This window comes from Watersipora subatra, chromosome 7, assembly GCF_963576615.1.
Source record: "Watersipora subatra chromosome 7, tzWatSuba1.1, whole genome shotgun sequence".
NCBI classification, from domain to species: Eukaryota; Metazoa; Bryozoa; class Gymnolaemata; order Cheilostomatida; family Watersiporidae; genus Watersipora; species Watersipora subatra.
Window position 1 is genome coordinate 26890168 of NC_088714.1, and position 24548 is coordinate 26914715.

Below are 24548 nucleotides of genomic sequence, written 5' to 3' on the forward strand. Positions count from 1 at the left end.
TAAAATATTTATATGAAATGGAGCCAGCAACTGAGACAGTAGATTAGTTGTAGCACACGGGCCACAAAAACTCCCAACAACATCCCTTCCTTTGATGCGTTATTTACTTTAAGCTTGTTCAATGTGATATGCTGCCACTCTTGCAAAAAGCAGCACTACATGATGTTTTTTGCTACATAATGTTTTTGGCAAGTCATATATTGTTTTGCCAATGTTTTGAACAATGGTTCACAACATTGGCAAAGCATCTTAGAAAAACACACCAGTTATATAAGCACAGGTTAGCGTTAGTTATAGCTTGGTTATAGCAAAGTACGTTGCCGGAAACCTGCATTACAGTGAAGTTAAATTCATTTCAGGGAAAGAAAGATTTGACCAGTCAATTTTGTCAATAGATTCTCAAAGGTAATTATCAAAATGCATTTCTTGTTACAATTGAGTTGAGCTCGCGTTTGAAAAAGTTTCTTGATTGCTGGTGTAAATCATTGCTTGCAACATTTTCCCTTTTTATTTCCAAGAGGAAAAGATGGATGGGAAAATGTTTACTGTATCTCTCTTGTTTATGGTTTTTGGCTGGTCATCTTGGATTGATGTGAACGGGTTGTGGGTGGAACTGTCACTGCTAGTACAAAGGTATGTACAAAATCTCGTCATTCCTGGTAGAGAAATTGGTGTGTGAACTTATCTCTCGTACGCATGATGCGGACTTGGATGGGTGAACCGTTTACTAAACTATCTCGTGCAAAGGTGGGTGTGTGGATCTACCTCATTGTAGGGCAGGTAGGATACATGGACCTATTAGACTTAACACCAAATGGGTGGATCCAAAGAGATGAGGTTTTGTTTGCACTAGCTGCACTTGAAGCAGAGGCTTTGGAACTATCATACACAATAAAGAGGCATCAATTTTAGTTTTAGTACGTGAAGTGATCTTTCTGTTTTAGGTTACCAGAAGGTTGGAATCTGCCGACCTATATCACTGTTATTATCCAAACTGCAAATATTGGTCCACTCCTCTATACCATCTCTGTCTTCCTTCTCAAAAAATCCCAGGGTGATACCCGTACACAGAGCAATGGGTTGGAAACTGCAGTTATATTCATTATAATCGTCATTGGAGCTTTATCCACCCTGTTTCTTTCATTCTTCTGGAGCACTACATCCTATATAGGTGAGGTATCTCAGATATTCCAGGGTACTACATATTATATAGGTGAAATGTCTCAGATATCCCAAGGCACTAAATATTATATAGGTGAGGTGTCTCAGATATCCCAGGGTACTACATCTTATATAGGTGATGTATCTCAGATATCTCAGGGTACTACATCTCATGTAGGTGAGACATCTCAGATATCCCAGGCTACTACGGTGAGGTGTCCAGGCATCTCAGATATCTCAAGGCACATCATATTATGTAGGTAAGGTATCCCAGATATTCCAAGGTACTAAATATTATATAGGTGAGGTGTCTCAGATATCCCAGGACACTACGTATTATATAGGTGAGATGTCTCAGATATCCCAGGGTACTACATCTTATAAAGATGAGGTGTCCCAGATATCCCAGGGCACTACATATAATATAGGTGAGGTGTCTCAGGTATCCCAGGGTACCACATCTTATATAGGAGCAATTTCTCAGATATCCCAGGGCACTACATCTTATAAAGGTGATGTATCTCAGATATCTCAGGGCACACATATTATACTGGTGAGATGTCTGAGATGTCAAAGACTACATATAGACTCCATTCCTTATTTATCATCTCCTCACATATGTCTAATCTTTCTACTTTTGTTACATGTTAAATGTTACAATATAAATGTTTACTGCGTAGGTACGCATGTCTATGTTGTATAAAACATCCGTGGTATAGGTTTGTTTGCCTATGTTGAATGTGTAACATGTATGTCTATGGTGCAATTAGGCATGTTTTTATAGATGTTAAATTTCTGTTTTCAGTTAGCACATATAGTCTATGATTTCTTGTTGCAGGCGGGGTGGAGCACAGTACCGTTCTACTCTCCCTTGTATTCTTACTCTCTCTGGTCGATTGTACTTCATCCGTCACATTCCTGCCTTTTCTTGCCCACTTTAAACCTGCCTACATGACAGCCTTTTATGTAGGCGAAGGGATGAGTGGATTACTCCCTACTGCCATTGCTTTTATACAAGGCTCTGGTGAATATACATGCGTGTTAGTGAATAGCACAGAAAATGGAACAGACAACTCCAACCTTCATCTTAAATATGACGACTTGCTATTTACCTTGCAAGATTTTTTTTTGATGTTATTTATAATGTTGATAATGTCGTTAGTTGCTTTTGCCGTCCTTCGTTACTCACAGTTTTGTAAAGATGAGCGGGTCGATCGGCTGCAGTACCGTCAGATTGTCGGCTATCACAAGACGGGGAACTCTTCAGAACCTCAAAGGGAGACAGTTTACTCTGATGACTCCTTTGCTCCGATTGTCAGCCACCTTGATCAGAATTCACTGAGCTTCCCAAAATTCTATGCCTTACTCAGCATAATGGCTTTCATCTGTGCCCTGTCCAATGGATTTTTGCTTTCAGTACAGATATATTCTCTACTGCCGTATGGACAAACCTACTACAGGTAAATGTATGGAGAGAGTAAATACACATGTACATGTATATAAAATATATAGAGCTGCTTGAGATCAGCATTTAAATAATTTTAAGATCACATAGTTATGTTTCTTGGCCAAGTCCCTTGATTGCTGACACGTTGGTTGAAGAGAGAGTCGTGTCAGTCTGTACGTAGCCACAGTTGAATGTTGAGAAAAAAGATTGCATCATACAAGATTTGAGCACGCAACATTCACCTTCCAGTCACCAATCATTCACCCTTCAGTCACCAATCATTTACCCTCCAGTCGCCAATCATTCACCCTCCAGTCACCAACAATTCACTTTCCATTCACCAATCATTCACCCTCCAGTCACCAATCATTCACCCTCCAGTCACCAATCATTCACTCTCCAGTCACCAACCATCCACCCTCCAGCCACCAACCATTCACCCTCCAGTCACCAATCCTTCACCCTCCAGTCACCAACCATTCACCTTCCATTCACCCTCCATTCACCAATCATTCACCCTCCAGTCACTAATCATTCACCCTCCAGTCACCAACCATTCACCTTCCATTCACCATTCATTCACCCTCCAGTCACCAATCATTCACCCTCCAGTCACCAACCATTCACCTTCCATTCACCAATCATTCACCTTCCAGTCACCAATCATTCACTTTCCAGTCACCAATCATTCAGCTTTCAGTCACCAATCATTCACCCTCCAGTCAACAATCATTCACCCTCCAGTCACCAAACCTTCATCCTCCAGTCACCAATTATTCAACCTCCAGTCACCAATCATTTACCTTTTAGTCGCCAATCGTTTACCCTCCAGTCACCAATCATTCACCTTCCATTTACCCTCCATTCACCAATCATTCACCCTCCAGTCACCAATCATTCACCCTCCATTCACCAATCATTCACCCTCCAGTCACCAACCATCCACCCTCCAGTCACCAACCATTCACCCTCTAGTCACCAAACCTTCATCCTCCAGTCACCAATCATTCACCCTCCAGTCACCAATCCTTCACCCTCCAGCTTTCAGATTTATGTGTTGTGCATATACTATTCTCCGTGGTTCATTGACTCACCTGACCAACTCTCGCGGCACACCAGAGTACCAGAGTACTAGTGATAATAATTTTTTGTGCTTTATTGAATGTCTACATTCTGCACCGAGCACTTTTACTCAGACTTAGCTGGTGTCATTTGATATGGATATGATAAAGACTGCTATGTGTAGGTATACCAGAGCAATGAAACAAATTACTCTGATGAGATTGATGGAAACCTGTTTCCACACATTTCCGTGATTTGTTATTTGATTTGAAGCAAGATAAGAACATACTTTGGCTTGCTAAGAGTGCATCGACTAGTTTGATTTTTTATAGCACAATGAGATAGGTAATCGTTACCCACTGATGAACACTGATTGCACAAAAATATTTGGCCTGCCTAGTTCTGCGCGTGTCACTCACTCTAAATGGATGCTCAAATTTTGGAATTGTTCTACCTGACTATCTATTTGCCATCACTACTTCATATGATGCACTAGCATCATCTTATGAAAACTGACATACTATGCTCTCAATTTTCACTCATCATGCATGATGCGTGACTATTATAATGCGGGAGTTGTCTAACCTCGCTATTTATGTGTCACAGTCACTCCATATGATGCATGAGTATCAGTATATATAATTGGCTCTTATTTTCTTTATTTTCACTCACTGCATGATGGACTAGCTATTATTGGTATGTGGGATTTGTCTACCCCCGTCATTTATGTATAACAATCACGCTATATGATGTACAAGTATCAGTATATAGAATTGACTATTATGCTCTCCAATTTTACTCATTATGTATGATGCACGATTATTCCAATGTGGGAGTTGTCTAATCTCGCAATGTATGCATCACAATCACTATATGCTACAAACAAGTCAGTGTGAGGGGATTGTTCTACCTCACTATCTATTTATGTGAGAATTGCCCTACCATGCTTTCAATTTGTACTTTTTGCCATATGATGCTCGATTATCATCATGAGGGAGTTGTTTATTTATGTCACAATCAATCCACTAGATGCGCTAGTGTCAGAGTGTGAAAATTGACCCACTAAGCTCTCTATCTTCACTCACCCAGTATGATGCATGACTGTAATCATGTAGGAGTTGTCTAATCTCGTTATTCAGATTTCATAATCACACTATATGATAACAGTGAGCCAGTATGATGGATTTGTCCTTCCAAGCTCTCCATGTATCGCTATTAGTCTAAAGTATGTAATGGTTGGAGGTCAGTACGTAGCAATATTCTTGTCATATTTTATGTTTGCCCTTTTGTCTACTAATATAGTCAAATATTTGTTCATTTTAGTGTTGGACTGAAGTTGGCCGCCCTGTCTAACCCTTTATGCTGTTTCCTTGGATTCTTTATTATGTCAAAAAGTTTTGTTGTGATCGGAGTGCTGACTTCTATAGTGGCTGCCAGTGCTGCCTATATAATTGTAGTGGCTAGCTTCAGTCCTGTACCACCATTGCAAGGACAGGTTGCAGCTGTCGCTATGGTAAGCATCCAGATTTGACAGCAGAAACACTTACCTATATGTGGTGATTCGTCTAAGGTGTTAAGATTCTAGGCTATTTATAATTATGATGGGTTGCCTGAAATACGTACCATGGTATGCTAAGATTCTGAGGCTACTTGTATGATGGGTTGCCTGAATTACGTACCTTGTTAAATTAAGATTCTAGGCTACTTATATGATGGGTTACCTGAAATTCATATCACTGATATTTAAAATAAAATTTTGAATATCGGCCGTATGAATATATTATTTTAAATATGGTAAACGTAAAAATTCCCTCTGGTATTCTGAGATGATAAACTTCTGAAACTTATTGCTAGCAAGTCCAATGAGCCAAACATTTAATCAATCTTCATTCCATTGCTACAGTTGCTGGACACTCTGCTACCAATACTAGTTTGAATGCTTTTTCTTGAGGAAAATGTTGTTGCAGGTGCTGGTCTGACTGCTTTTCATTGAACTGACATGTTGCAAGAACTGGTTTGAATGCTTTTTATAGGACTGACATGTTGTTGCAGGTACTAGTTTGACTGCTATTTATCGAATTATATGGTATTGCAGGTGCTTGTTTGGATGTTATTCGCTGGCACAGTGGCCTACCTCAGGTTGCTTATTTCAAACCTGGTAAAGCAAAGCGACCGAGGCCACTCAGGTCTTCTATGGCTTGGCATATTTACCCAGATAGGCTCATTAGTTGGTGCAATCCTAGCCCTGCTTCTTACCACTGTATTTCAACTCTTTAACTCCGCCTCGCAGTGCTAGAGGGGCGGAGTTAGTTACTTTCCTCCTGTAAGACTATTTTTGTATGAACTTTTTTCTTATTTGTGCCTGGTAGATTCATAACACTGTGATTCCTAATAATACTGACTAACTTTTTATAAGCATATATTATCAGTTAATAACTATAAATAATAAATTTATTTGACTAGATTTTGGTGGGTCAACTAAACCTTCCATTACATAATAGTCCAAGGGTTTGGCGCAGTATATATATACATTTATTTATATATGTGGTCTCAGGTATATGAAAATGGTCTCCGGTGCATCATATATATATATATATATATATATATATATATATATATATATATATATATATATATATATATCTGATATATGGGGACTGATATATGTGAATCATATATATATTTATATGATATATGTATATATCAACTCAAATGAGTTGCAGAAAAGCGCGCTATTGGGAACAGCTAAGATCTTGAGGCGAGTGCTCAAACTCCCAGGTGTCTGGTAGGAGACCCGAGTTAGAGCAGAAATTACCCCCCATATGGGTTAACCGGGTGAGGAAACAATTTATATGTATGTATGTATGTATGTATGTATGTATGTATGTATGTATGTATGTATGTATATATATATATATATATATATATATATATATATATATATATATATATATATATATATATATATATATATATATATATATATATATATATATATATATATATATATATATATATATATATATATATTGTTTTAACTAAACTTGTAGTTTTTTAGTACACATAGTTTTATATCAGCCCTGTTTTTACTTAAAACATTGAGCTCTCTTTTTACTAATGTGTATAAATATAACTTTTATATATATATATAATATATATATATGTACATATATACATATATACTGGAATGAACAAGTTTTTTTAGCTCAATTCCACTTTTAGTTCAGGCGCGAGTAGATGAGTGTGGTGAATACAACCCCACTGGTGCAGACAGCCCTCATTTTTTCAGACTCATACAAACTGGGCCTTGTCCAGACATTGGAAGTTGAGTACAGTACAGTACATTAAACAGCCTATATTGTTTCTCACACAGACGCACACATACACTTCTAGGCTAAATTATGGTACAATATGCATATACAGTATACACGAGAGAATAGATTCTAGGTCTATCTGCAATGGGGTACTGTATAATATTAATAGCAGTAAGAATGACAAGCAAAAATTGCGGTACAACACTCTAGTGAGAAACTTGCGTGTTCTCGTGTCATTTCTCGCGCAAGTCACCGATTGGTCAAAGTTGTCATTCTTCAAACATACATGGACAATCGTCTTTACTCAGACATTGTCCAGACAATTGAAAGTCTAGAGAATTAGGAGTTGACTGTCCAGTACTATTGTAAAAAGCTCACTTTTTGCTTTTTAATGAATAAACAGTAAACATTAATTGTGCTTAAACAGCAAATGAGCTAAACTGTATCCAATTTTAGGATTATTTCAAATTGCTAAAACAATAGCGAACCTTAGTTTGCTCGTGTTCTAGCAAACTAAGGTTGCTAAGTGAGATTGCCATTACTGTAATTAACCTGTTAAAAGATTGCGTTTGAACCGTAGTATCTGTTTAGCTTAATTATGTTTGATTCACTCAGCTGTCATTTCCCGCCTGGTGCGTGTCTCAATGTGTTCGTGTTCATGCGTAATTGTTCATGGCACGTGTTTTTGCATTTAATGTGCTCAACACAAATTGGATCGAGCAAGTAGAGACAAACATACAGACAGACAGACAGACAAACATGTCTCAAAGGTGCTGCCAAAAACTTAGACAGACAGTAAGCAAATCTTTACTGAAGGCTTGTTTTCATACTGCTTTCACTTTTAAAATTGTCTCTATCAGGGTTGGGGTGATGGCAGAAATTGCAAATCAATTAAAAAATGATAATCACTTGGTAGTTTAAATCTGGATTAATAATTAAATTTATGAACTTGATAGTAATTAAATTATCAAGTAACTTTTCCAAATAGGCACATTTATAATTGGATTAGTGATTTAATTTTTGCCATAGGCTAAATTACTCATTAAATTACAAAATAAGCATTTGAAAAGATCTGCATTGATAATTTAATTAATAAATTATTTGCAGAGAAAACTGCATAAATCACTAAATTTTGAATTAACATACTGAAAAGTTTGGCTTTAAATTAAATTGCTAATTTATAATTATTGATAATAATTGATGATAATTTGATAATTAATCCGTATTATTAATTGACCACAAGCCTGGTCTTTATGTCTCAAAGTCCCTGGTAATTTCTGCTGTAAATCCTTTGTAACTCTCCTCATTTCTTTGTTTGCGTGTTTTGAGAACAGTTTCATCTAGTAAATTGTTTATCCATTACTGCATTGATGGGTTGATTGCTTCTATAAGATACAATTCAAAGTTAAAAGTGTTTTCTGATAGTAAGCTTTGACTAACCCAATCAATATATGATTAATGACCAGCTGTTATATAGTTATTGTTTTGTATTCTCAAAACAAAATTCTTTTGCGATGCTGCAATATAAGTTTGATCTTTTTCCGTTGAATGTATTCCAAAGCTGAATGTGTGTTGCAGTATGAATCAATCACCAATCTGATTAAATAAGATTAATTGATGATCATAATGCGGTGATTGACTTGAACTTATACATGTAAATAACAAGTTCCTCGACCGAAGGAAACAACAATCACGAGCTAGTTAGTTATCGCTAATAATAAATGCCAGTTTGTTATTGTGTGTGTTAGTCCACATAAATGCTACGTGTTTCAACATTTTTGGTTGCGTTCATCCAGACTTAACACACCTATGCGCAGTGCTTTCAGCCATGTTGCTAAAGGTACTTCATTACAAAACTCTCTCTGGTTCCTGAGAACCAGTCTCTTAAACTGAAGACTATCTGGTTGAAAATTAAAAAAGCTCTGGTATAGCCTAGCTTACTGCTAACTGCTATTAATTAGTGAATACACAATGTATTTAAGCTTGCAGAGCCTTTTAATTGCAATATCATATCATAAAATAGAATAAATTATGTAGTTTTTATGATTAATATAATTATGCTGTGTTGTGTTTTGTTGATAAAACAGTTCAACTAGACATACGATGGATAATCGTGCCATGCGTGCAATTATCATTTTTTGGCTAGCTGAATGGATGAACTAGGTTAGACTCATGCGTGATTGGAAGGCCGTAGGTTTTTTCTCTTTAAGTTATTAGGCAGCCAAGTCGCTCCTGCATGATATTTTTGCATACGTAAGATTGTGAGAATGGCTTCCCAGTCACCAAAGCAGACAAAAGAAAATGATAGCGCTACGTCATTACATTAGAAAAACAAACTAAGATGATCTGACCCACAATGCAAAGCACTTATAAATAAATAGCAATAATAAATGAAAAATAAATATACCTCTGATAAATCTGTCATTTACAGAGATTACCTAAACCTTGTTTAGATGAACTCGTTTTAGGTTTGAGAACTCCTTAAACTACTTCAAGGTTTGACAACCTAAAAGGAGTTGTTTGCACCTTGCAGGAGTTTGTTAGTAAGCAAGCCAGAGGTGACCTGCTGACTCTAAGCTTTAACACATTAACAGCTAGTCTAAAAATGATGGTTAGCTACTCAGGTAACAACAACAAATGCAAAAGGTGTATGGATGTTTTAGAATAACCTAAACTGGTGGTAAGTGTTTCAGTATAGAGCAAGAAGTACGCAAGAGAGATAATGGAGAGTGGAAAAAGAACTGGGATCGACAGGCAGGATAAAAAGAATAAAAACAAAGGCAGCATAAAAATGTACTCATTTATTTAAACTATAACAACAATAATCAGCAATTAAACACGCATCTAAATTATTTAAATGCTACTTAATATTTGTAATCCTTTGCAGTATGTTTTGCTGTTTATTGCGAGCGCTCATTGAGTTCTTATGTAAAACTTCACAGAGTTTGATTTACTTTGAGAGAATCAAGTCTATTTTATTTCCCTTATATCAATTTGCTAATGAAATAATGAAGCTTGGCGTTTCTAGATTTTTTGACAAATTTCATCCAAACTTCACGGGCTTATGCTGCATGCCCTCCGCCAAATCACCGAATTTTTTGCAGACTTTTACTAGAATGTTTAAGTAAAAGTATTTCATCTTGCTGAAATCTAAAATTCCAGGAAGAGTCACCCCTCCAGTTGCAAGTGATAGTTTAGAAAAATTGTAAACACGGATTACAAAAAGATCGAACTCCTCGAAAGCTCATTTTTGTACCAACAGAATTTTTAGATGAATTGATGGTTCAAATATCTGCTGAGGAAGCCATGTTTGAAAAATGTGTGCCTGCATGCATCTGACATGCCTCTGTGCATCTGTCATAAGTGAAAATGCTTGGCATCAGTATTCATTCACATCTATGGTGCCTCGGACGCTTTTGCCACAAACCCTCCAGGTTGCCGTCGGTATCATGAAGTCTTGATCTCCAGTTGCCACGATCTTTGGAGAGGACGGTCAATCAGAAGGGATTGATGTTAAAGTCTTTGAGATCGCGTTTCATAACAACTTTGAACAGAAGTCATGGCCTTCCTATTTGTCAGGTGCCTTCTTTCAATTTGAAAACTATACATATCAATGTAAAAGTTTATTTGGTTAAATTAGAATTAATTATTAATGAAAACATTTACATTTGAATTTGACTAAGTAACTCCTTACAAAGGTTTACCTATCTTTAAAACATTGTATAAACCTCATAAATAAACAATGTTAAATCAAATGATGTTATCAAATCAACAATAAGTTTTTATGCACATTCTCATGACTGATTTAGCTGCACTTGAGTGAGCAAACGAAATCATACTGCCAGATCTTCGCTCCACATTCTCTATATCTACCCTTTATAGTACACCGCATAGTTTTACCAGCTCACATAGCATACTTACTCTGCCTAGTCGACTTTCACAAATCTCTTATTCAAGACATTTAACAAGCTGCAACAGGTGTCCACAGGTGTCCACAGGTAAAGATATAAACTTCAAGTAAAACAAATTTGACTGATAATATTTTTCCACTAATGCATCTAATTCATCGCGTTAAATATCCATGAATTGTATTTTTTATTTTATTATAAGTTCTTATGTAAGTGGTAAATGTATTATAGTTTTTAGTTTTTGCAAATAGAGCTAAGTAAATTTTTCAAGCAATTTGTTAAAAAACTGCTTAAATGATTTACAATGTTTTAATTAAATTGGAGAGAAATTAGCCTAGCTCATTAGTAAGTTTGAAATATCTTTTTTGATGAGTAACCTAACTTTGTTCTTAGCACACTTCATGCACTCAGTACCAAGTAAGGGACACTCGTTGAAGCGATGGATATGTAGGTATTGAGACTACATTATGTTCAAAATCTTTCATTCTGTATTTAACTATTTATTGTTTAATGATCTTCACGGAAAAGTTCACAGTCTTGAGTGCAGTTCATTTTTGTGGGCTGCAATGATCTATCTCTATCACATACTCAATAGTCATTTTTGGAAAACCAGATGGCTATTGAGAATCGTCTCCTGCCAAATTTTGGCACCTTTGCTCGTGCTAGTAACTTGCTTGAATGCAAGATTGCTCTAGAAGTGTTTGCAGTTGTTACACGTATATCATATCAAGTTGATCTGCTTCTTAAAGATGCCATAGCATAGCCTTCTGATGCTGGTGCTCATCTCAGCAGGACAGTTGAGAGTTGTCCCATCTCAGCAGGACAGCCCCTAGTGAGAGCTGTGAGAAAACAATTGAAGTAAAACAGTGTGTAAAACAGCTTTATGGAAACCGCATGTCCTCTTTTTTGCAATCAAATTTAAAGAACCAATGTATCAGCGACCGAAAAAAAAGTAATAATAATTATATATTTTTGCAATAAAAAATAAATTAAGGTATATTTCCCGAAACACCTAGCATTTGTTGTAAAAATAGTTTTATATTATTTACACAGCTAGCTTGAAATTTAATAGTGGCTCTGGTAGCTGTTATTTTTATAGTGCAGGCAGTTCTGCACAACGAATCACACGTCGAGTGGACAAAAGCCTAATGGATTACTTTGAACTGCTTGCATATTGATAAGATAAAAATCCAATTTGCAACAGAGGAAGTGAACTTGCTATCGACATACCCTATGTTTTTATTAGCCGATGGTATGTCATAAATATTGCCCATTGTCATATGAAAATTAGTCTGTATTCTTACAAAGCAGCAGAGATTAGGCTGAGGTGTGTGGAATAATAGAGTTTATCAAAAAGGGTGCTTTCAGATTTCCTACATGCTGGGGGTATGTGACGGAGTACCCGTAAAACATTTAGATTCTAGCTGTGTATTTCTCGCAATTTTAGGAAAAATACGGTAGTCTTTATTTTGATGGGAGTAGACAACGATACGTGATGGTACGTGAGGAACAAGTCAAGTATAAACTGCTAACTGTGGGCATGCGAGGAGAAGCCTCGATAAAAGCCGTGACCTGATATCTTTATTAATAGTCTAATGTTGGTACTTTACGATAAGCGGACGCTTTCTTTAAAACAAACTCGTTTCTATGCTGAAAATGTTTTATTGGAGTCATTAGTGAGTCATGAAGAGAGTACTTACAGCGTTTGTCACATATTCGTAAAAGGGTGACAGACAACTCTAAATCTATGGACACATGATAATTCTTTCACTTTATACAGAGAATCAAGTACCTCTAAATTTATGGACACATGATTCTTCTTTCACTTTATACAGGAAATCAAGTACCTCTAAATTTATGGACACATGATAAATCTTCCACTTTATGCAGATAATCAGCTCTAAATTTATGGCATACCTCTACTTATTGGGGGAACAAGACATTACATGAGAATATTGTAATAACGTAATACTTATATAAATCAAGCTCTATATTGTGTATATATATACTAAAGCTGCTATCTGTGGATCTCTTGTTATGCTCCAATTGTGTGTTAACCATATTCTCTAAATAAGGAAATTGAAGATGTTAGTTTAGGTACTATACCGCCACTGAGTTGTAATGAATGTTCAATTCTACCATGAACCTTTAGTGATTAATGAAGTATTACATAGATGCAATCATGCATATACAATTTAGTACTCAATTGCTTTTAAATATTACAAATTGCAATAAAATTACTTTTCTTGTAATTTGAAAAGGTAATCTGCAAATACAAGAGTACGTCATACATGTTCATACTTATGGATTATCAATTAGATGTGTTCAAGTTCAAGGTCATTTACTGAAACCTTAAAGCTCTTAAGTCTTATGTATTAAGATGATTGCACTCTACAATGCCTAGCGCCAAAATATCTACCTAATCAGCACCCTAGTAGTCTAGTGTGCTGTGAGAGATCATCAGGGGCTTCAATCATGCACAGAGAATAAGTAGGTGCACAATAAATCTAAGGAGTAGTGTGCAAGTCGGTGAAGTTGTATTGTTGTGGGTTTGAACCCTGTAAGATGTAATCTTTTTCTCAACCTCCAACTGTAGCTTCAGACACACAGACGGACAGATGGACGGACAAACAGACGAACAGATAGATGGACAGACAGACGGACAGACAGACACAGCTCTTATTATAGTAATGACTAGTACCCTGGCAGTCTAGTGTGTTGTGATAGTTTGTGAGGTGTGCTGATAAAGTAAAGATAATAAATATGTGCACAATTATTCTGAAACAGCTTAGGATGGCTGATTGACACTGGTGTTAGAGTGTTGGCCTGTCCAGGTGAATGTTGTGAGCTGGAGTCTCGTGTGATGCGATATTTTTTTAACCTCCAACTGTGGCTTTGACAACTTTATTATACTAAAGATCGCTTCTGTTGTGCCAAAATTAAATGCTCATAGGATAAACATGTGTGTCCTAATAATTACATATAGCAGTTTACTAATATGCATGTGATTTCTTGAAGGGTCAGTTATTTACGACAGCATAAGATCAGTAAGTGCCAGGCGCTAGGCTATTATTGTCAGCACAGCTTATGAGTGACCAAGATGGTCTAATGCTTGTGATGATGCTACAGAAACATGAATTTACCTTTTAAAAAACTTTAAAACTAATTTTTACTATAATAAGAACAGCCAAGTCTGTCTGTCTGTCTGTCTGAAGCCATAGTTCGAGTTAGGGGAAAAACATTGCATTGAACGTGGTATAAACTCACAGCAGTTAGAATGGAAGTTAGACACTCGAGCAACCGCTCCAGTCATTCACCACCCAGGGTGGTGGAGCTATTTTGCATATACATATATTTATTCTCTGTGCTCTATTGACACATCTGGTGATCTCTCACTCCACAAGAGACTGTCTGAGTATTAGTCTTTGCTATAATCTTTACTATAATAAGTGTCATGTCTGTCTGTCTGTTTGTCTATTCAAAGGCACAATTAAAGTTAAGAAAAAAAGCATCGTATAGGAATTAAACTCAGATACTCAGCTTTGCAGCCAGGCACACTACCCCCTCACACTACCAACTACACCACAAAACCACCTCACAGTGTTATGGAATAATTGTGGATATATTCATTAGACATCATGGTCTTCCATGGTGCACGGGACTGCCAGGGTACTAGAGGACGTCATATATGTTGAGTAGAAGTCCTGATTGAGATGTCACCACAGCACCCAGATCTCAAGTGATAATTGTATTTTTGGCCAGCTGACATAGATGTACACTGAACTTGACTTACATCAGAAGCTATCTAAAATATTAGCTCGTAATGTTTTTTATCATCTACTACGAGATGCTCTCTAAATGATACAAAAACGTTAGCTTCAGGTTGGCTCACTGCCAGAATTGCACAGAATGATGTTTTTGCTAAAATCCTAATTCAACCATATGCTAATTTGTTTTGACAAGTGTTGTAAAATCATCACATCCTATACAGCTAGTCATCAGTAATATAACCCCTGCTCAGTAGTAGATATAAAACATATCTATATTTCTAGTATATTTTATATTATATTTTATATAGTATAAAATACATATACTTATAGTATATTTTGTATACTATAAGATATATATGTATATAGTCTATATAAAAAGTTACTTTTCTTGCTATTACATAGCTAATTTGAAATCATATCAAGCCAATTAGGCAAAAGCCTTTTGGAGGTACTACAGTAGAGGCTCCTACAAGAAAAAATATATATACTTATAGTATATTTTATATACTATAAGATATATAATGTATATATCGTCTATATAAAGAATTAAATTTCTGACTATTACATAGCTAATTTGAAATCATCTTAAGCCAATTAGGCAAAAGCCTTTTTGAGGTACTACAGTAGAGGCGCTACTACAAGAAAAGATATATATACTTATAGTATATTTTGAGGTACTACAGTAGAGGCTCCTACAACGCAAAAAATCTGTTTCGGGAATGTTTATGTTAAACATTACTATATTTCATGTGGAATTACGTTGTAGGAAGTTTATGTTATAGGAGTGTCTACTGTAGCTAAAATACTGATCATCCCCTTATTTGACTGCATGTGTATCGAAGACATGTCCAGGAACTATGATTAGCAGGCATTTGATATGCAGTTTCTCCAGGACACAATGTAATTGGATACATTTTTGCTAAGCGAATTGTGATCTATGCGCAGTTACAGACGCTAGCAAGCGTTAATGACTTACATGATAGCTAGTATAGAATTTCTGCTTGATCTTTACAGACAGAGATGATGAATTGGAAGACATTCTCTGTTTCTCTCTTGTTCATCGTGTTTGGCTGGTCATCTTGGATAAATGTGAACGGCTTGTGGGTGGAAGTGACACTGCTGGTACAAAGGTTAGTGTGAAAACTCACCATTCACTGTTATTGATTTGGTATGAGATTAGTGTGTGAATCTGTAACTCACAGACCTGAGATAGGTGCTGAGGTTGGTGTGCAGTTATAACTAACTAAACAGAGGTGAGTGAAGGTAGATCGGCAACTAACTTTACTGATGCAGGTGAATCAATTATTCAAACAGGTAGTGCAAAGGGAGTTGCACGCACTTACCATATACGGTCAAAGTGTGCAGTTTCATATCTCATTCTTTTAGTATGAAAGTGGTGAAACCCTTTGTCTATATCAATGTTATGTTTTAGGTTACCAGAAGGTTGGAACCTGCCAACCTATATTATTGTTATTATTCAAGCTGCGAACATCGGTCCACTTTTCTACAGCATCTCAGTGTTTTTACTCAAAAAGTACAAAGGTGATAACAGTAAAAGGAAAAATGCCTTCGAAACTTCGGTTATCTTCATTATAGTGGGTGTTGGAGCGTTATCCGCTTTGCTTCTCTCATTCTACTGGGACACTACATCGTATATAGGTGAGTGATTTGTGATATCAAAAGCTATATTTTTATTTAGATAATTAGAAAGCGTGTAATTTGTTTCGTCTCCCATGCATGTGCTTATAAGTAATGCTTTTACCTGCGCAATATATTTAATGCAATAATGCCACTTACCGCTCATGCTATATATTTATCCACCACTTGCTACAGATAACCGCATGTTTATACACCACTTGCTACATACAATTACATGGTTATATACCACTTGCTACATATAACCACATGTTTGTATACCACTAGCTACAAATAACCGCATGGTTATATACCACTTGCTACAGCTAACCGCATGTTTATATACCACTTGCTACAAATAACCGCATGTTTATCTTTGCTGTAGGCAGCAACGTTTCTGATCAAAGCTTGCTGCAGATAACCGCACGTCTATATACCACTTGCAACAGATAACCGCATGTTTGTATACCACTTGCTACAGATAACCGCATGTTTGTATACCACTTGCTACAGATAATAACATGTTTATATACCATTTGCTACAGATAACCACATGTTTATATACCACTTGCTACAGATAACCGCATGTTTATATGCCACTAGCTACAAATAATCGCATGGTTATATACCACTTGCTACAGCTAACCGCATGTTTATATACCACTTGCTACAAATAACCGCATGTTTATCTTTGCTGTAGGCAACAACGTTTCTGATCAAAGCTTACTGCAGATAACTACATGTTTGTCCAATAGTTGCTATAGATAGCCATGTTTCTGCTCAATACTTGCTGTGGGTAAGCATGTTTTTCTAAACTAGTTGCAGATAGTCATGTTTTTGCCAAACACTTGCTGCAGATAACCATGTTTCAATACATACAAGCCTACCCGATATTTACAGCTCTGCAACAGAGAATAATGTTACTGATGATAGCTACACGCCTTCACTGGCTCCTCATGCTGTCCACTATTAAACTATAAAACTGCGTAATTACTATTACAAGCCATCAAATTACTTTCATAACCTACAGATAAATATTGACATGAAAGAGAATTGAGAAGACATTAACTTCAGGAATGCTCAGTGTGCTGCCATATCAATTACACTATGCTGTCACATGGACCTTCATCGAGAAACTGCTATTAGTTCGTCAAAATGTAGAACAAGAAAAAACTTTACTATAGTAATAGCTGTTCAAAGTCACACTTAAAAAGGTAGGAAAAAATGCTTTCAATCAAATTTGAACACAGAAGCTCCAGCTTGGTAGACTAACACAGTAATACCTGCACCAATCAGCCACCTTAGCACAACTCCATATAAGTGTGCAGTCACTTATTATACCTGGTGATCTCCGACGGAACACTAGACTGCCAGGGTGGTAGTGCATTAGTGATAAGTGATAATAATGGATAACAATTTATAATAATTGAAAAATTCAAAAGTGCTTGCTGTCTGTTAGTCGATGATCAGCCAAGTCGATCGCTGTAACATTACCGCTAGAGTTACAGGAACTTACACCAGACTTACACCCAAGTCTACTTCTATAAAATTAGCAGTTTTCAGCACTAGTCTAAAAGTGTCACTGTTGCTGTGCTGCCAACACTGAGTTAAGGTTTGCTACAAGCTCACTGACACCATTCATATCCCAGTTGCGTGAGCCACTATTTCTATCACTCAGACTACATCATATTTCTGTCTGTGTTTTTGCATACAGTCCTAATGTTTCACCTAAACCACAAAGGTCAAATTTTTCTATAGCAGGATCAAATAGTTTTGATGCAGGTTCAGGGCTTTCCACATCATATGTATACATGGGATCATGTGACTAAAACAATTTTTGTGAATGGTTTTCCTTTTGTGATATTTGAGAAATAGCAAGCTAGTCCAGTGATGCTGGTAGGCCAATAGCTCATTCTCTCATTTGTGCAAAAAACACTGTTGAGTTTGTGAATAAGTTACTAGGATTCTAGTTTAAGGTAGCATGTAAAGCTAGACTCTCACTGAACCTAATGAGCATTTTTAACAATCTTGTTTCATTATTTTAACACACATACACATTAACTTGTTGCGTTTCCGACAGAAATAAGACACAAAACTGGTTGAGAAAAAATTGATACACCAGACTAAAGTTGCTACAACGGAAAATAGATCGATACAACTTATAAAGTTGACTCCTCAAAAAAAAATTGTTCGCAAAAGAAAGTCAGTTCTAAAAAATCAACGTGATTGTGCCAAAGCCTGCAGTAAAACAATAAATATTGTCTAACAATTGGCATACACACACGGCTACCAACTGTGAACCACTGTTTGTGTGCCTGTTACGGGTATTACATTACATATTATTACCTGTTACCATGAATAGGATAGAAAAAGTTCCACTTTGTCATAAACCAACTTTACATTTTATCAAGATCGATATTTTAGAAAATGGATTATGTAGCTCATTAAAAGTCTCTTTAAATTTTTTAACATGGTTACTATGCTGCCCAAAACTCTAACTGCAACTGCTGCACTCCAACACTCAATTGCAGTTAGATTTTTATATATCAATGGTCACCTGATAATTATTCAGTAAGAGGGTTAGTGCCTCGAATTGGAGAAATGGTTTTAAGTTTTACCATCACCTGGTACTAGAATATCTGGTTTCGCTGTCGATACTGACTTGCTGATTCTTCATCATTTACCTTATAAGGCTGACAAAATGCTAACTCAAAACTTGTAAAACATTCACATCTTATTTGAAGAAACCGAAGTGTCCAAGAAGTAGCCTTAAGTGCCTGAACAAAACGACGTCCTTATCGGATAAACGACGATACTGATAAAATAAATCAAAAGTTTTTATAGAAAACAACATCTTCGACGTCTATTTATAACAACTTGTTTATTTTTTTGAGGCAGCAAAGCCTATTCTGTCAAGTAAAACTAATACAATCATTATATATGTGTACAATACAGCAAAACCAAAAAATTGATTTCCCTATGAAAAGAGTGATATCTACCCATTCGTCAACTATTTGTATCCAGGGGTCAAGGTTAGGATAAAAGATGCCTTTTGGCGATACCCTAACTCGCACATTCATTTTGGTAAACCGACACTGTAACACCTGTACCAATCAATCGTCTTTAAGTATTTATGAGCAATAGCGCTGCTACCTATTCTCTGTTTTGTTGACACATCTGACAATCTATCACGACGAACTAAAATGTCGTGGAAGCTGTATGTATCGTTCTTTCTCTCACAAGTGTGACCAGATATATATGTTATCATTCAAATCTAATTTGAGAACTTGCCCGACTTGGCACTTTACGTTATATGAAATTTTCTACATTATACGAAGCAAAAACTTTTGCATAACTTGTTTACGTTATCTGGAATTTATGTTATAGGGGGCATACTGTACCACGACTGTTCACACAATGCCTTTACTATATTACTAAAGCCTCTTCTCGTATTCTAAGACAATCTTTACTATAATAAGAGTCATACCCATCCAAAGCCACAAATAAAGATCAAGCTGAAGAATTTTCTTTCAGTGGGATTCATCCAAAATTATTTGCTTGGTGGCCTGTCACTCTAACACATTGCCAATCAACCACCACCTAGCCTTGATCAATAATTGTGGGGATACCGTATAACCTCTAATTGAACGCCACCTTTATTTGACCACCACTGCGAGGGAAAGGTTGCAAGAAATAGAGCACCATAGCATTCATATAGAGGCTTTACGATAGTTACTGTATCAGCTGTTCTGTATCGGCACACCATGTGATTTCTCACAGCACCCTTACAAATGAAAAAGACATCTCCAGCCAAAATTAATAGCGAAAAGCTATAATAAGCCCATCAACTTCCTGCATTCTAGCTACTGCCTCCAGCTTGTCACCAAATTCAACTCTCTCCGCTCTCTACTGGAGTCTAATAGTAGACAGCATCTTATAAGTTGAGAATGATAGCACTACTTTCACTAACGTTATTGACCAATCTATTATCATCTGAGTACAAACTGACACCGTACTACGCAGCTGCAGTAGCTTTCAGTCACCGCTGATATGCTGCCATAGCCACTGAGGAAATATTACTATAGAATGAGTTCAAGATATGTGACATAGGATGGGGTGTGACACACCTGCTGTTAGGGTTAGTAGTGTACCTGCTATGTTAAATGATAGCTTGCATTGTACTGATAGCTATAGTATATCGTTTGAATTAAACTTTATATCACAAACCTGTAAGCTTACTAATTTAGGATACTCATCCATATCCTTATTACCTATCTTTTCAAGTTTCATTTAATCTAACCAAATAGAAATGAATTGGTTCATATGAGCTAAGGCTAAATACACATATAACTCTTCATGCCACATATGTACATCTAGCTTTAGTGGCTGTATATCTAGCTTTCTGCTCAGTGAGTTGCTTATGTAGCACAAGTAAACCACCATTCTTTATTGTAGATGGGGTGGAGCACAGCACCGTCCTTCTCACTCTTGTATTTTTACTCTCGCTGGTCAATTGCACTTCATCCGTCACATTTCTGCCCTTTCTTGCACACTTCAAACCTGTCTATATGACAGCTTTATATGTAGGAGCTGGCATGAGTGGATTACTCCCAGCCATCTTTGCTTTTATACAAGGCTCTGGCGAATACACATGCGTTTTGGTGAATAGTACCATAAATAGAACCGACAACTCCAACCTTCAACCTAAATATGCCGAATTGTTGTTTACAATGCAAGATTTCTTTTTGACACTGTTCGTTATGTTGGTTACGTCGTTTGTCGCCTTTTCCATCCTTCGTTATTCACAGTTTTGTAAAGGTGAACGGATCGACCAAAAATGCCCTTCTCATGCAGTAACGTATCATAAAACGGTGGACTTACCAGAACCTCACAGTGAGTTGGTCGATTCTGATGACTCCAGTAATCCGACAGTCAACAAACTTGACCAGGTGTCCCTGAGCTTTTCACAATTCTCTGCTCTGCTTAGCATAATGGCTTTCATCTGTGCCCTGTCCAATGGATTCCTGCCTTCAATACAGATATATTCTTTACTGCCGTATGGACAAATATACTACAGGTAAGGGTAACTACATATATTGTAACTCTACAGCTGGTATGCTACAGTAGAAGAAGCCCAACTGTATTTTTAACAAGTTACAATGTATTTCAGTCTTGGCAGCACATCAGCAATAAAAATCACATTGCATCAAGCGCTACCGCAAAAGTGCTAAAACAAGTTTTTCCGGTCGATTTATTGGCAAAACTATAGGTGGGAACAACTTCAAAGTCATTTTAAATACCTTTGGGCAGATGTCATTGATTCTAAAATAATTACCATTAAAACATCTTGTTGACTATTACTGAAATTATGAATCAAATAATATCAAGCCAAAGCATATGTAGATGCAGTCAAACTTGAATACACAAAGCAAATACCTGAACCATCATGTCCAACCAAATATTTCAGGAGATTACGCTGTATTTAGTTTATTTCATTCTTCATATTATTATTAACCTATATATTTCAGATATTTATATACAGAATAGAGAAGAATAATTTATATAAACCTATAAAATGAGCTAAATTTAAAAACTAAATTAATGAAATAATAATAATTAGAAAAGAGTTTTGTTCCTTTAAGATACACCTAAATTGCTTTAGACCCAGCAATGCGTGATTTAAGTAAGATAGTAGAATGATAGAAATATATAACAACTCTTGCTTTAACTTACACTAGATATGTATTAATTTAATTTATATTTCTAATTATTTCAACACCTGATTTTTAATTACTACCAGTTTTGTACTTTTACCTACAAGATTACAATGTTTCAAAAAACTTCCAATGTCGTGCTTGGGGGTATTTGCTGAAAGTTTATAAAGCAAGTTACATTATTTGCATGCAGAGATGATTATATATAAGTAGAGGTTTGGCTGTATCAGATTTAGAAAGTTCTAGAATCAGTTCAAATTAACAATAACACGAATCAATGTAAATATTTGAGTAACATCACTAAAGGAACATAGACAGTAAGACTAACTAGTAAGACTCCCAAGTCAGTTTTAAAAAGTTTTCTTTGGACCAAGATAATGCAAACCAAATCATCAATTACTTTCAAAATGTATTCAGTACAAAAAATTAATATGGGTCTATGCCAAATAACTTATTGTCCCTTGTTACTTTTTATATAAATTTGGCACAAAGCAAAGCTGTAACTAACAGCTATTTAATGAATGCCTCGGTGTTCTTGGATGTCTCGGAGTGTTCTTATGTAAGAATTGCCTCATCACACTTTGTTTCTTTTTCAGAACAAGGGCCTTTTTATTAACATTAGCTGAATGTCCGGTGTTGCATGGGTAGTAAGATAGTTACTCAATAAAGTAAGTTTGAGTAACTTAGGCAAATCTAAATCTTTACTATAAGAAGAGCTATGTCTAAAGCCAGCTTAATAATCGTTACGTTACACATAATGATCTCCCATGCAATCATGATTTTCAAGCGTGCTAGTACTAACCAATAGCATTTTCATAAGTTTTTAAAGCATGCATATATTAACCTATGTAATAATTGTGGTCATTCTTGACCACAATTATTACATTGTGTAGCAATCTTGCAGCTTGGCTTCATGAATAGAATATTTGCGTTCACACAGAGGTTGCACATGCAAAGGTTATGAGTTCAAATCCAGTGCAACGCGGATTTTTCATTCCTAAAACTTTATTGCTATAACCAGACAGACAAACAACAAACAAACAAAAGACAAACACTGAGATTTATATATAATATATATAAATAGATAATATAATATAGATAAGCGTATGATAATTTATTTTAGCATGGGACTAAAGTTGGCCATTCTATCTGACCCATTAGCATGTTTCCTTGGATTCTTCGGAATGTCGAAAAGGTCTGTTGTGATCGGAGTGCTGACTTCTATAGTGACTGCCAGCGCTGCCTATATAATAGTACTGGCTAGCTTCAGTCCTGTACCACCGTTGCAAGGACAGACCGCTGCCATCGCTATGGTAAGTGGAAAGATATAAAACAAAATACACTTATACATAATTAGTTTTCCGAAATACATATTCAAGCGCATACTTAAATCCTTGTATACCTAAAATGCAGATCTTGGTTAAAGTCTTAGGTTACTAGTTATTTAGGTTGTCTGAAACGCATAACCTGGTGTGCTAAAAACAAAGCAGTTGAAACTTATTTGAACAACAAAATAGAAACAAAGAATATGTAGAAATTAATTCTGTACTTACAGTTACTGAACTGACATGTCATTGCAAGTGTTGGTTTGGATGTCATTTATTTCACTGACATATTGTTGCAGGTGTTGATTTGGATGATGTTTATTGGCACTGTCTCCTACCTAAAATTGCTTATATCCAATCTGGTGAAGCAAAGTGACCGAGGCCATTCAGGTCTTCTATGGCTTGGCATATTCACCCAGATCGGCTCATTAGTTGGTGCAGTCTTAGCCTTGCTTCTTACCACTGTATTTCAACTTTACAGCTCTGCCCCGCAATGTTCAACCTTGGCTGCCTGAGCAAGACTTCACTGTACTCATGTTTTATGGCATTTTTATACAGCCAGTTTTAGATGTATAAAAATAAAAACTGTTTTTCTACTTTTTTAAGTCTTTGGGATATTTCAATAATGATTGATTGTAACCATGGTAACAACTACAGTTACTAATACTTTTATCTTTTCAACAGTGGTAGCACTAGATACTAAATATCTGCTTATTCACAATACAAATATATTTAATTAACTGCAACATTCTATAAGTGTTTCATGATAATGTTTTCCTGACATAGTCCATATGATCTATTTGTTCTTTCAACTAGTTCTTTCATATTTCAAAAGTTCAACTTTTCAGTGAGTTCACCGATTTAGCTATAAGATAGAGTTCGAAGAATGACTGGTTCTATTCTAATTGGAGTATGTCAAATGAGTTTTGGATACCACTAGCAAAGACCTATTTTCAACTTTCGACAATAAAAAAATCAGTATAAAAACATTCAATCATCAACGTACTTATTATATGTATATATATATATATATATATATATATACAGGTATATATATATATACATGGTTAAATATATATATATATATATATATATATATATATATGGTTATATATATATCTATATATATATATAGCACGAAAGCACGAAACAGACCTGTCGTGACCCCAAAGAAAAACATCAATCTGGAAGAAAGATAAGTAACATTAACCC

The 24548-nt window shown here is 35.9% G+C and overlaps 2 protein-coding genes across 5 annotated transcripts; both read left to right on the top strand.

Annotated features, from left to right (window-relative positions):
• The first annotated feature begins 538 nt into the window (after window positions 1-538).
• LOC137400303 (solute carrier family 52, riboflavin transporter, member 3-like) lies at window positions 539-6064 on the top strand. Its single transcript, XM_068086631.1, has 5 exons — window positions 539-633; window positions 945-1171; window positions 2000-2621; window positions 4994-5183; window positions 5766-6064. Exons 1-5 carry the CDS (start codon window positions 539-541, stop codon window positions 5964-5966), a joined length of 1335 nt encoding a protein of 444 aa, XP_067942732.1. The 3' UTR covers window positions 5967-6064.
• Window positions 6065-7709: 1645 nt separating this feature from the next.
• On the top strand, window positions 7710-24278 carry LOC137399964 (solute carrier family 52, riboflavin transporter, member 3-like). Of its 4 annotated transcripts, none has more exons than XM_068086239.1 (6): window positions 7710-7779; window positions 15677-15792; window positions 16095-16321; window positions 20753-21374; window positions 23135-23324; window positions 23636-24278. In XM_068086239.1, exons 1-6 carry the CDS (start codon window positions 7744-7746, stop codon window positions 23849-23851), a joined length of 1407 nt encoding a protein of 468 aa, XP_067942340.1. In that variant the 5' UTR covers window positions 7710-7743; the 3' UTR covers window positions 23852-24278. The 4 variants fall into 4 exon arrangements, with proteins under 4 accessions (XP_067942340.1, XP_067942341.1, XP_067942344.1 ...); XM_068086240.1 differs by lacking the exon at window positions 7710-7779 and adding an exon at window positions 10946-10972; XM_068086243.1 differs by lacking the exon at window positions 7710-7779 and adding an exon at window positions 15252-15277.
• Window positions 24279-24548: the final 270 nt, after the last annotated feature.

What these genes read in the sequence shown, in the direction of transcription:
- LOC137400303 (XM_068086631.1), top strand. Translation starts at nt 539, where the DNA reads ATGTTTACTGTATCTCTCTTGTTTATGGTTTTTGGCTGGTCATCTTGG. An exon ending in TATGGACAAACCTACTACAG is followed by an intron (nt 2,622 to 4,993) that starts GTAAATGTATGG and finishes TGTTCATTTTAG; the next exon opens with TGTTGGACTGAAGTTGGCCG. An exon ending in AGGTTGCAGCTGTCGCTATG is followed by an intron (nt 5,184 to 5,765) that starts GTAAGCATCCAG and finishes ATGGTATTGCAG; the next exon opens with GTGCTTGTTTGGATGTTATT.
- LOC137399964 (XM_068086239.1), top strand. Translation starts at nt 7,744, where the DNA reads ATGTCTCAAAGGTGCTGCCAAAAACTTAGACAGACA. An exon ending in GTGACACTGCTGGTACAAAG is followed by an intron (nt 15,793 to 16,094) that starts GTTAGTGTGAAA and finishes GTTATGTTTTAG; the next exon opens with GTTACCAGAAGGTTGGAACC. An exon ending in AGACCGCTGCCATCGCTATG is followed by an intron (nt 23,325 to 23,635) that starts GTAAGTGGAAAG and finishes ATATTGTTGCAG; the next exon opens with GTGTTGATTTGGATGATGTT.